The 14,333-nt window shown below is 46.4% G+C and overlaps 1 protein-coding gene across 1 annotated transcript in view; it reads left to right on the plus strand.

Annotated features, from left to right (window-relative positions):
- LOC117512981 (contactin-3-like) overlaps positions 1–14,333 on the plus strand; it is a 136,614-nt gene that overhangs the window by 583 nt on the left and 121,698 nt on the right. Inside the window, exon 2 of the mRNA XM_034173239.1 lies at positions 1,696–1,831. Coding sequence (XP_034029130.1) covers positions 1,696–1,831 — 136 coding nt within the window. The remainder of the gene's footprint in view (positions 1–1,695; positions 1,832–14,333) is intronic.

Genomic DNA, 14,333 nt, shown 5'->3' on the forward strand with positions numbered 1-14,333 from the left:
TGCCCTCCATACGTCTCAAGCCTTCAGATTACATGGCTGGCGTCTGTGTACATGTGAGTGCCATGTACTGACTTTTGGCTTTGGAGCATCTGCTGCAAATGCTGCTCATCCATATGTTTGAAGTCTCCTGCCTGCATGACTGTTACCTGTGCACATTTTGAGTACACTATGTTCTGTCTTCTGACCAGGGGTGCTGAAAAGGAAAAGGGGAGAATAAGGAGAAGGATTGTAGGGGCCCAGAGACGCCCCTAATACAATTATAATACTGACAAAATAATGTGACACTCAGTAATAAACTTGCAATCACACATATCATTTATTTAGAATGTATTAGTAACACTAAGTTTATTTGTTTTGGAAACATTTCTCAATGCTTTCCACATTTTGTTATGTTACAGCATTATTCCAAAATGAAGTAAATTCATTTTTCCCCTCAACATTCTACTCACAACACCCCATAATAACAAAATGATTTTTTTTTTTAATTTTTGCAAATTTATTAAGAATAAAAAAAAAACCAACTAAGAAATTACACACACATGAGTATGCACACCTTTTTCTCAACTTTATTGATTCACCTTTGGCAGCAATTACAAGTGTTCTTGAATATGATGCCACAAGCTTGGAGCACCTCTCTTTGGGACGGTTTTGCCCATTCATCTTTGCAACACCTCTCAAGCTTCATCAGGTTGGATGGGGAGCGTCAGTGCACAACCATTTTCAGATCTCTCCAGAGATGTTCAATCATTTTCAAGTCTGGGCTCTGGCTGGGCCACTCAAGGACATTCACAGAGTTGTCCTTAAGCCACTCCTTTGATATCTTGGCTGTGTGCTTAGGGTCATTGTCCTACTGAAAGATGAACCATTGCCCCAATCTGAGGTCAAGAGCGCTCTGGAGGAGGGTTTCATCCAGGATGTCTCTGTACATTTTTCCCTCAATCCTGACTAGTCTCCCAGTTCCTGCCACTGAATTTTTATTTATTTATTTATTTTACTTTTGCTTGTTTTATTGTTTATTCTTGTCTTGTACTTTATCATTTACACCAATGTGATGTATGCATTTTCCATTGTGTGTGAAGAAAATATTGGGGGGAAAATGCACTGCCACTGGATGCACTGTATTGGGAAAAGGTTAATCCATTACTATTTCTCCAGTTTAAAAAAAAATCATAATACACCAAATAACCTCTGCATTTTTCTAGAAGCATTGAAGGTAGGAGGAAGTCTATAATGTAACCATCCTTCACCAGCTTCAACTGCATTGCAATGCCAACGAACAGTTATTTTTGGCATTTGATTCACTCACTCGCTCATCTTCAACCGCTTTTCCAGGATCAGGTCATGGGCCTTTTGATTCAGAAGTTTACTTCTAAGGAAACTGTGTTGTTTTTTGTTGTTGTTGTTTTTTTTAAATGTAGATGACTGTAGAAGTAGATAAAATCTCCAGTCGAGGTATTGTAGATCAAAATCTCTGCTGCACAAAGATGTAACTTTCCCATTTTAAGAATGACAAATGGGCCACAAAGAGCAGTGGCGCATTTCAGATACAACACTGACATTTTGTAACACCTCATAATAGTGTGAAATGTTCTTGGTCACTTTATTGTCCAACCTCTGCATTTTCTGTATCATGGGGGCGTGACCATATCAAAATGTTCTGATTTTTATATTCCGCTGTCACTGTGTTGGTGACAGATTGCTTGGACAGCGGTTCGTTCCATGGTCCCAAATGGAGGATGGAACCAGGTGACCTGTTCATTCCTGTCGATTCTATAGAGGAGGAGGCCACGCTGACCTGTGATGCTAAAGGATCACCGCCTCCTCAGTACAGGTAGGTGTACACGCCAGCTAAAAACTTTCAATGTATGTTTTTCCTCCTAATACACATCTTCCATCAATATGCCACTTAGAAACTACATTTATTTTCCTTCAGGTATTTTAAAGTAATGTTGCTGCTCCCGTTTTGTTCAGGGTCGCCACAGCAGATACAGCCAGATCCACATTGGTATTTGGCACAAGTTTTACGCCGGATGCCCTTCCTGACGCAACTCCAGTGTAACCTGGAGAAACACACAGAGCCGCTGGTGTTTGGAAGAGGTCTCCCATCCAAGTACTAACCAGGTCCTGCACTGCTTAGCTTTGGAGATCTGATGGGATCAGGCTGACACAGAGCAGACCGGCTGCAGCTGTTTTAAAGTAATACTTATAAGATATGTCGTATTTACTCTAATAAATGTTCCCTCTCCAGTAAAAGTCCCTGTTGATTTTTTTTTTTTCCACCACATTACGTATAGTGAAATTATGAATTCATGAGAGAATAGAGTACAATGAAAATGAAATAGTCCTACCTCATCAAGTCTGTTCTGGTTCCATTTGCTTATGCAGCTACAGTGCATCATATTTCAGACCTTTCCCTGTCACTGGAACGCCTGCAGTCCCCCCACCAGGCACCCGTTTTGCTGTTTTGGCCAGGGTTGCAAGCCTATCCTTGTTCGCACACCACTCCCGGACAAGTTTCCTAAAGCTCAAGCCGAGTGGCATGGTGCTTCCCCTTTTAGCTTGAAAGCTGCAGGGTAAAAATGTTTGCATGGAGTCATTTTATGTAATTGTGTAGCAGATACTGCATGCAGAAAACAACATTCGCTTCGAGTCTGCGATGCTTCTCTGGCATGCAGTACGCATGTACATATGTATCATAAGGGCATACTGTGTACAGCATGCATGCATGAACACATACGCAAACGTTCTGCAATAAACGCGCCTTCATAAAAATTTTGTGCCCCTGTGATGTTTATTAGAGTAAGTACAGTATGTATTTCAGGTTTTCTTCAGTATGTCAAATTTTAATGGGTCAGCAGTGTGTACACATCAAGATGAATGCTTCTTTAGACAGCGTGGAAGTTTCCAAAAATTAATAAATCGCATAAATTTCCTCCTGGCATTTAAGAGTAGGAGGGGCCTCAGGACCTATATGGGACTTATGTATTACTTTGTTTAGTAATTTTTAGTAGAAATGACAATGTCACTTATTTTACAATGAGTGCAGTGGTCAGGGTGGTGAGCAGGATTATGCTTGGAGACTAGCAGACCTAAAGGCTTGGCATGAGCAAACTGGTGGTGAGGCTGGCTGGGAAAAAATACAAAAAACAAACAAAGTTAAATCCCATCTCAAAATCTTACACAAACTGAATTATCTTTGAGATACAAACTACAGTCAAGTGTACCACAGGGGGTACAGTGAGTCAACAAACTGGAGAGGAGTGGAAGAATGAGCTGGTCTTTAAACTACACAGAAGTGGATGATAGATTGCAGGTGCAAGATGTCCAAAGGTCAGCCAGGCCCAGTCTAGACTCACAAAACAAGAAGACATATGGGGGGGACACAGCAGAGGAACCTAACAGAAATAGTAAAATCCTAACACTGGATGGGATACCAGTCCATCACAGGTTACTTCTTCACCAGAGCCCAGTACCCATTTACAGGTGGGTGGACTGGGACAGTGCAGATTCAGACCCAATCCCAATATGTTCCCTTCATCCTGTCACTTCACCATTTCAATTTATCTTGCACAGCCCAACACAGAATCCTCTCTAAGCCTCCATGGCCACATTCTTCCAAAACCTGGTGAAGTTGTGCAGCTTTCTCATAGACCCATGTAGAAATAAAACATAATTAATATACAGTTTCATCTGTTGAGTGAAAATGTTGTCTTAATATTAAGTACAACAAATGTTGTACTTAATATGACCAGATTTTGAGTGATTTAAACAAAATGACACTGAAGACTGTGTAATGCATTTTAAAGCTGTCTATGTTTGTGATGGATATGTTATTCATATCCATCACTTATGGTGACTTTTACATCACAAATAACAAATACACTTCATTCATTTTTCATTTTATTTATTTATATAGCGCCAGATCACAACAAAGTCACCTCAAGGCGCTTCACACAAACAAAAAAATCAGGCATCAGAAAAAAGAATCAGGCATCAAAAAGACAACAAATACAGTGTAATTTGTCAGCATTAAGCAACAAAAAAAAACAAAATTAATACCAAGGTGATCGCCAGCCACTAGCCCTAAGCTTCACTAAAAGACCCAGCCCCCAAAGATTAAAAAACATTTAAAGGATTAAAAAAGCATAGTAAGACACTATGCCAGTGTGCTAGTCATACAAAATGGAAAAAAAAGGTGCATCTTAAGTCTGGACTTGAAAGTCTCTACAGAATCTGACTGTTTTATTGATGGAGGGAGATCATTCCACAGAACAGGGGCACAATAAGAGAAAGCTCTGTGACCCGCAGACTTTTTATTCACCCCAGGGACACAAAGTAGTCCTGCACCCTGAGAACGCAGAGCCTGGGCTGGTACGTAGGGTTTAAGTGGGTCAGCTAAGTAAGGAGGTGCCAGTCTGTGAACAATTTTATAGACTAGTAGCAGAACCTTAAAATGTGATCTCACTGGGACAGGAAGCCAGTGAAGAGATGCCAAAATGGGTGTAATGTGGTCGAACTTTCTGCTTTCTGTCAAAAGTCTGGCAGCAGCATTTTGAATACAGAGAGATTTAGAATCATTTTGAAATAGCAAGACTAATGTACTTTAAGTCACACATCGACAAGTGGGAGGGTCTATTTTAACGGTGACTGTATTTTCAGAAAGTGGTCAAATGGCATCTCTGATCTTGGGCCACTGATGTATTCATAGAAACATGACATAAAACAGAGTCAGACGCTCCCGCGTGTCCATCAACCTCAGAGATGATGATTTGCTGTAATAAAGCATACGCAGGTTGCTCAGCAGTAGTTTGCACCAGCAGCCACAAATCAAAGGAGTCTTTGGTGTTTGACAGCGAAATTATTGCAGCACAGCCGGTGGAGATGAGCTGAGTGATGGCATTCTGGGAGCACAGTTCTTTATTTCGCCCTCCTCACATTCCTTGCTTAGAGCAGGTATTCCCACATGCTGATTAAAGGTGAGATAAAGCGTGTTTTAGTGTGGCGCCTCTGTACGCTCGGCTCGGCGTACCCTGAAAACCTCTATGGCTTCTTTTCTTGAAGTGTAAATGGACTCACTTTGTTCCTTCCCCCCGTTTTCCGTTTCTCTCTCTCTCTCTCCTGTTTCCTGTCCTCAAACCGGTCCTGTCTCTCATAGAGAGAAGAGTTTCCACAGTAACTCGTGTCAGAGATGCATGAAAGCATCTTGTCCACAGCAGGTGGAGAAAGTGGTGCATTTTTTCTTTTCTATGCAGAAGATGACTAAGACAACCTTTACTTGAACTGACATTTGAAGCTTGCGGCTCTCGACTGCAGGATCATCTCTAATATTTGAGTTTGGCTGTGGTCAAATGCACACCAGCCTCCAGCGGTGCGTTTGGAGCTGCTTTTTTCCTCTGCATTCAGGGTGCCGCAGAACAACGGGTCAGGAAGTGGTAAACGCACTGTACGCGAGCGCAGCAGCATTTATCAGTGCAATGCCAACCTCTTTAAATGCATCTCAAATTATATACCATAAAGCACTGCAGGGTCAATTTGCATGTGTCACAGCCAACTGTGGCTCTCCCAGTGTCAAGATAAAAACAGCAAGCCTTCATCAAGACTTTAAACTTTATACCTGAACACTTTTGAAAAGGTGCCATCACCACTCATGTCCTGCTTTGTTTTTTTAGATAAAGAAAAGCAGAAATGATGAATGTATAACTGAAAGAAACAGATTATTTGGATCTGCACTTTGGGAGGGAACAGAAATGACAAACCATTCTTGAAATCCTTGAAAAACTGTGATGGGTTCATGGACACAGCGCTCCACCAACTGAAAATGTTTTTATTTTTCAGGGAATAATGGAACTCCTTTAATTCAGTCAATTAAACTTGTGCTTCCAAGAGTTCTTTTATGTGCTTCTTTTCTTGGATGGCACAATCTGATGTTGTGGAAAGCAGCATGTTATTATATTTTTTGAATTCCTGTCCCAGTAAAGTGTGGGCAAGAATGTAATAGAAAGTGAAAAGGAGAGTAACACGTCGTTACCTCTTGCCAAGTCTTAATGGATTGTCCTAATGGCAAGTCAGAGGTGCAATAATGTCACATTATGTACGTAAATATAACATGGCAGGTAAGAGGTAATTGTGGTTAAGACTGATGTTAATTGCTGGGATGGCTGTTAAAACCGTTGTCTTTTTGTTTGTGCTGAAATGTAAAGGACAGAGTTTAAAAGACAACTTTAATATCAAAATTTTACGACTGCTGTTGTATATGGGGGGACAAATGGTTATAGAACAATCGATGAAACATTAGAATATAATTACAGGTTTTGTCTGGAGTATTACAGAAACATAAATAATAACCACAGAAGATGTGAAGTTAAACTAAAGTAAGTTCTATGTGACATACTTTCCAAACTAAAAGATGCACCGAAGTACAAGTTGGATTTATTTTTCAAAATGTGGTGCTTCCACTTCAGGCAGCAAGACGCAACATTAATTTGTGCTTTTTTTTTCTTTTTCTTTTTTTTTTGATAACACAAAGTGGAAGGTCAGAATCAGAAGCTAACGAGCTAAATAATGGTATTGTGTCTGGTACAATACCATACTGCTTCTTTTGGTCACTGAACAGACCTTCATACATGAGGTAAAAGTTTGAAAGCTCCTTTGTAAAAGATAATTGATGTACCTTCCCTTAGCTGACCTGCTGTTACTCTCCTTACTGTCTCCTTACTTAAATCATTTGCTTCCTCATATAAATCACAGGACTTCCCAAACTAGTAAAACACACACACACAAAAATCCTTCCATTTATACTTTGGAAAATACTGTATGCTGATCAGCTGCTTTATTATGTACAACTGCTCAACATCTCAAATGGCTAATTTGCTTTTTTAAAAACTCAATGGCTTTGAGCATGTAGACATGGGCAAAGGGATCTGCTGAAGTTCAAACCAAGCATCAGAATGAAGAAAAAGATTTAAGTGAATCTGAAGGTGGCACGGTTGTTGGTGCGAGACAGGCTGATAGGAGTATTTCCCAAACTGCAGATCACACTGGGCCTGAGAGAGAATGATCAGAACAACGAAGTCAGCAGTGTTTTTCTACATGTGTACATGCAACGCATCGAAACATAAAGCAAATGGGGTACAGCAGCTGGAGACCAGACCAGGTTCGGCTTCCTGTCAGTTAAGACCAGGAAGGTCAAAACTGGATGAACGATTTGAAAAACATTGCCTGGAAAATGTATTTCTGCTGCAGTAATCAAATAGAAGGGTCACAACAGGTAATCAACATGGAAGCGTGGTTCCATCCTGCTGGTGGGGTCATCGGTGTCATCGGAGAGAGACAGCACTTCTGGAATTGGCTGAGGGAGTCAGTGGGCTGGATACAGCTGTCCACAACAGCTGGGATTATCTTTTTCCTTACTGGATACAGTTGGGTAAACTTCCACAGCGTCTATTCACACACAGTAATAGCAGGAAAATACCAGTTGAGCACTTTGCGTGTAAACTCGTCGTCATGTCAGCCATGAGTGGCGTTAGACATCCATGAGAGAGTCACATGGCATTCGCATGAAAATTGGCAGATCCTTGCTTCTGTGAAAGCAGCGCTTGACATTCGCGAGAGTGCCACGCGACATTCAAGCAACACTCACGAGATATGTATGTGGATATCTTTGGCGCGCATCAGTGCAAAATATAGCTGACATTCAGACAACGTGCGCTGACATGATGTTTTTGCTAGGGATGTCCCGATCAGGTTTTTTTTGGCCCCGATCCGATTCAGAGTCATCTGATTTTGAGTATCTGCCGATACTGAGTCCCGAGCCGATACTTTAAAAAAACTGAATGAAAAATGAACAAATGCTAAATATATAATATTTTCATTTTAATCACCTTATTTTATTATTTATCACTTAAACAGTGCACTTCTCCTTGAGGCAGCTTGAACAATCAAGTAATAATCTACCAGACTTAAAAAATGTACAAATTTCCATTTGTCTAAAAATAAATGTCCAAGGTTCCTTATGTTAAACAAGAAATTATCTAATCTGAAATAACAGGTGGTTTTAATTTACAGATGAAAGGTTTCTAAAGAACCATTTATTGATTTAGCTATTTTAATTACAAGTGTTCTAAACTTTTTTAAACAGTAATCAGAAATTTTGAGGTAACAAACGACAACAAAAAAAACATTTCCAAGGATTTTTCTTCAGAAAACTGCTCTATAAATGAGTAGTCCTGTGATACGTTTCTGTTTTGTACAGATCAGTGGTTTCTGTACCGATCTGTTTTGTACAGATCAGTGATTTCTGCCACTAGTCTTCCGTGTTTTGGCCTGACACGTCGTTCCTATTGGACAGCGTGAAGCTAAGTCAGAGCTCAGAGCGTCGAAAGTTGGATTGGGTTGAACTTGTTATGTTTTTCTTTTGTTCAATTAAAAAAAAAAAAAGATTGGGTTGAACTTTGACCACGTCAGCCTTCCGACAAGCAGCAATGCACGCTCCTGTCAGAAGCGTCGCTTTAGCTCGGCTTTTGATGTGACGCTTCTGATGCCTCTAAAAAGCAACGCGTCTTATTGAAAATAATGCTTTTTAGACCAATTCTTGATGCCTCTGACGTTTCCGACACATGAAAGGCCCATTAATCTGCAACAGTGAGCTTGAAATAGCGCTTATCAAAATAATGAGTATAAAATCTATATCGGATTCCTGATCGGGATGCAACATCTGATTTCGATCAAGTCTGAAATCACGTGATCGGGCCCGATTTCCGATCATATGATTGGATCGGGACATCCCTAGTTTCCTCTGAACAGGATGATTGGATATCACTGAATGACTTTGTGTTGTTGTGAAAGTGTAGGAACACGGACCCACAACAGGAAGCGTAAATGAACGGGCAATGGATAAGCCAAAACAGTAATTTAATGTTATGACGTGCACAACGGAATACAGACAAAACAGGTTTGGAAAAACAGTCAATTATACGTTGAGTGACGTGTGGGCAGGCTCGAGGATAGGAGACGTCCGTCCAGAAACGAGCCAGATCCCACACGGCTTCCACCACCAACGGATCTGAAGAACACCGGAGCCGCCAAGTCCTGGGTCCCCAGGTGGCCACCGTCTCCAGCTGTCAGACCTGGTACTGCTGGCAGAGAACAGAAACAGTATAGATGAGTGTGAGTTCGCACACTCAGTAATTCCACAGTCTGTGTTCTTTTGGGAGGGAGCACCTCCACCTCCAATCACACACTCGTGCAGCTCCTGTCTAACCACTTATCTGGTTGGGGTGTGAAGCGAAGCCGTCACTGATCACACCAAACGCCAATCCCACAGATAAGGCAACACCACAGGAAAACGGCTGCAAAGAAGTTCAGACTATAAGTCAGCGTTAAGTTCAGCAGAGAAATTACCTCTTCTGGTAACTGATTTCTCGGCGAGGAGGTGGAGTTGCAGTCAGGCCTTTATGGTGATGGTAATGAGTTGGATGAGTGACAGCTGGTGCTGATGATGAGTGACAGCTGTCAATCCCAGTGGGTCCGACGCCCTCTCGTGCTTGAAGCCCGCACTTCAAGCAGGGCGCCATCTGGTGGTGGTGGGCCAGCAGTACCTCCTCTTCAGCGGCCCACACAACAGGACCCCCCCCCCTCAATGGGCGCCTCCTGGCGCCCGACCAGGCTTGTCCAGGTGCTGGGTGTAGACGTCGGCCAGGAGGGCCGGGTCCAGGATGAAGCTCCTCTTCACCCAGGAGCGTTCTTCGGGTCCGTATCCCTCCCAGTCCGCTAAGTACTGGAACCCCCGGCCCTTCCGACGGACGTCCAGGAGCCGGTGCACAGTCCAAGCCGGCTCCCCGTCAATGATCCGGGCAGGTGGCGGCGCCGGTCCAGGGGCACAGAGTGGAGAGGTATGGCAGGGTTTGAGGCATGACACATGAAAGACCGGATGTATCCGCAGTGAAGCTGGCAGCTTCAGCTTCACTGCAGCTGGACTGAGGACTTTAAGGATGGTGAAAGGTCCTTTGAATTTGTCCTTGAGTTTTTGGGATTCCACTTGCAGGGGGATGTCCTTTGTAGATAGCCAAACCGCCTGCCCGGGCTGATACGTAGGGGCCGGGGCACGCCAGCGGTCTGCATGGGCCTTAGCCCTCATCCGGGCTTTGAGCAGGGCAGAGCAGGCGGTACGCCACACCCAACGGCACCTCCTTAGATGGGCCTGGACTGAGGGCACCCCGACCTCTCCCTCCAATAGCGGAAACAATGGGGGCTGGTACCCCAAACATACCTCAAACGGGGAGAGGCCGGTGGCAGATGACACTTGGCTATTATGAGCGTACTTGATCCAGGCCATATGGTTACTCCAGGCCGTCGGGTGCGTGGAGGTCACGCAGCGGAGGGCCTGCTCCAGTTCCTGGTTCGTCCGCTCTGCCTGCCCATTCGTCTGGGGGTGGTACCTGGACGAGAGACTTATGGTGGCCCCCAGTTCCCTGCAGAAACTCCTCCAGACCTGGGAGGAGAACTGAGGACCACGATCTGAGACAATGTCCGATGGAATCCCATGCAGACGCACGACGTGGTGGACCAGGAGGTCTGCAGTCTCCTGGGCCGTCGGGAGCTTCGGGAGGGCCACGAAGTGGGCCGCCTTGGAGAACCGGTCCACTATCGTGAGGATGGCAGTCATGCCCTGGTCTTGTGGTGGTCGACTTTGCCCCTGGCGCAGGTGGTGCAGGCCTGGACATACTCCCGGACGTCGGCTTCCAGAGACGCCCACCAGAAGCACTGCCGGACCACTGCCATGGTTCTTCGCACCCCTGGGTGGCAGGAGAGCTTGGAACCGTGACAGAAGTCCAGGACTGCAGCCCTGGCCTCTGGTGGGACGTACATCTTGTTCTTCGGTCCAGTCCCCGGGTCCGGGTTCCGTGTCAGGGCCTCCAGGACGGTCTTCCTCCACATCCCAGGGAGGGTGGCCACGACAGTGGACTCAGGGATGATGGTTTCTGTTGGGTCTGACAGCTCGGTCCTGACTTCCTCCTCGTGCACCCGGGACAGGGCGTCAGACCGTTGGTTCTTCGTCCCAGGGTGGTATGTGATCTGAAAGTCAAAACGCCCGAAGAACAGTGACCAGTGGGCTTGCCTGGGGTTCAGACGCTTGGCGGTCCGAATGTACTCCAGGTTCCGATGGTCTGTGAAAACCGTGAATGGTACCGAAGCTCCCTCCAACAGGTGTCTCCACTCCTCCAGAGCCTCCTTCACCGCAAGAAGTTCCCGATTGCCGACGTCATAATTCCTTCAGCCGGGGTCAACCTGCGGGAAACGTAGGCACATGGGTGGAGAACCTTGTCAGACTCCCCGCTCTGGGATAGCACGGCTCCTATCCCTGAGTCAGAGGCGTCCACTTCAACTATAAACTGGCGATTTGGATCGGGCTGCACCAGGACTGGTGCAGTCGAGAACCCAGCGTTTCAACTCCCTAAACGCGGCGCTTCGCACCGATCCGACCAGGTGAAGGGGACTTTAGTGGTGGTCAGGACTGTCAGGGGGCTAACTACCTGACTGTAGCCTTTGATGAACCTCGGTAAAAATTAGCAAAACCGAGGAACTGTTGTAGTTTCCTACGGTTTTGTTGGTTGGGGGCCAATCTCCTCACTGCCGCACCTTGGCCGGATCAGGAGCGACGGAGTTGGAGGAGATTATAAACCCCAGGAAGGACAAAGAAGTACGGTGGAACTCGCACTTCTCGCCCTTCACAAACAGCTGGTTCTCCAACAACCGCTGCAGAACCTGACGTACATGCGAAACATGAGTCTCAGGATCCAGGGAAAAGATGAGTATATCATCTAGATATACAAAGACAAACCGATGCAGGAAGTCCCGCAAGACGTCATTAACCAAGGCCTGGAACGTCGCGGGCGCATTGGTGAGGCCGAACGGCATGACCAGGTACTCAAAGTGACCTAACGGGGTGTTAAATGCCGTCTTCCACTCATCTCCCTTCTGGATCCGAACCAGGTGGTACGCATTCCTAAGATCCAGTTTTGTGAAAATTTGGGCTCCATGCAGGGGCGTGAACACTGAATCCAACAGGGGCAAAGGGTATCGATTGCGAACCGTGATCTCGTTCAGCCCTCTGTAGTCAATGCATGGACGGAGTCCGCCGTCTTTCTTGCCCACAAAAACTAAACCTGCACCCATCGGGGAGGTGGAGTTCCGGATCAGCCCGGCAGCTAATGAGTCCTGGATGTAGGTCTCCATTGATTCGCGCTCACTGGACGGATACTCAGCGCCCGGAATCAAATCAATGGCACAATCATACGGTCGGTGCGGGAGAAGAGTGAGTGCCAGATCTTTGCTGAAGACGTCAGCAAGATCGTGGTACTCCTCCGGTACCACCGTCAGATTGGAGGGAATCTTGACCTCCTCACTAGCCATCACACCAGGTGGAACCGAGGATCCTAAACACTCCTGGTGGCAGGTTTCGCTCCACTGCGTCACAACCCCAGACGGCCAATCAATCCGGGGATTGTGCTTTAACATCCATGGAAAACCCAAAATCACTCGGGAGGTAGAAGGTGTTACATAAAACACAATCTCCTCCCAGTGATTTCCAGACACAACCAATGTCACTGGCTGTGTCTGGTGTGTGATTAGTGGAAGAAGGGTGCCATCTAGTGCCCGAACCGACAATGGTGACGGTAAGGCCACTAGAGGGAGCCCAACCTGCTTTGCCCATCTGCTGTCCAGCAGATTCCCCTCCGACCCCGTGTCCACCAGTGCTGGGGCATGAAGGGTTAGATCCCCACTCAGGATCGTAACTGGGATGCGTGCAGATCGTCAGGGTTTCCCCACGTGAGTGTTATGACCCACCCTTAGCCCAGTCTTTAAGGACGTGTGCTGCTGTTTTGACCATTTGGGGCAGTTTTTCTGCTTGTGCTCGGTTATGCTGCATTGAAAACACTCCCCACAGACCAGCCTCCTTTGTCTCTGATCTGATTTTTTGGCCCTGCTCGTTTCCTTAACAACGGCAGCAGGGGGAGCTGTCGTCACGTGGAGTGCCCTGGCTGTGGAGCGTGGGGAAGTCGGCTCCCTTTCGGACCTGGGAGGAAGAGGGATGGCTGATGCCTGACCACGCCCTTTGTCTCACTCCCGTTGGTGTTCTGTTAATCGGTTGTCTAATCGTATAACCAGATCAACAAGCCCATCAAAATCCCGCGGTTTGTCCTTAGCCAGCAGGTGCTCCTTCAGGACCGGGGACAGTCCGTTTACGAGGGCGGCGTGAAGTGCAATGTTATTCCAGCCGGACCTCGCAGCCTTGATGCGGCAGTCGACTGCATACTCCGCTGCACTCCGACGCCCCTGTCTTATTGACAGCAGCACGTTCGAAGCAGTCTCGCCTCTATTGGGGTGATCAAAAACCTGTTTGAACTCCCTCACAAACCCAGTATATGTCATTAGAAGCCATGAATTTTGCTCCCAGAGCGCCGTAGCCCAGGCGCGTGCCTCTCCTCGAAGCAAATTTATTACGTAAGCCACCCGGCTAGCGTCTGACGCATACATGACGGGACGCTGTGAAAAGACGAGTGAGCACTGCATCAAGAAGTCCGCGCACGTCTCAACACAGCCTCCGTACGGCTCTGGAGGGCTTATGTATGTTTCAGGGGATGGTGGGGGGGGTTCGTTGAATGACCAGCGGAATGTCTGTCTCTGGCACCCGGTCAGCAGGAGGAGGTGCTGCAGCAGCGCCCTGTGCGCACGCTTCCACCTGGGCGGTGAGAGCCTCCATCCTCCGATTGAGAATAACGTTCTGCTCGGTAACTAAGTTCAACCGAGCAGTAAAAGTGGTTAAGATTTGCTGCAGCTCACCTAACACACCTCCTGCTGGCACCTGTGCACCTCGCTCTTCCATTGGCTGTTCAAGCGATGGTTGACGCCCCTCGGGATCCATGATGCTGGCCGAGAAATCCTGTTGTGAAAGTGTAGGAACACGGACCCACAACAGGGGGCGTAAATGAACGGGCAATGGATAAGCCAAAACAGTAACAATTTAATGTTATGATGTGCACAACGGAATACAGACAAAACAGGTTTGGAAAAACAGCCAATTATATGTTGAGTGACGTGTGGGCAGGCTCGAGGATAGGAGACGTCCGTCCAGAAACGAGCCGGATCCCACACGGCTTCCACCACCAACGGATCTGAAGAACACCGGAGCCGCCAAGTCCTGGGTCCCCAGGTGGCCACCGTCTCCAGCTGTCAGACCTGGTACTGCTGGCAGAGAACAGAAACAGTACAGATGAGCGTGAGTACGCACACTCAGTAATCCCTCAGTCTGTGTTCTTTTGGGAGGGAGCACC

Source organism: Thalassophryne amazonica, chromosome 6 (genome assembly GCF_902500255.1).
Source record: "Thalassophryne amazonica chromosome 6, fThaAma1.1, whole genome shotgun sequence".
NCBI lineage: Eukaryota > Metazoa > Chordata > Actinopteri > Batrachoidiformes > Batrachoididae > Thalassophryne > Thalassophryne amazonica.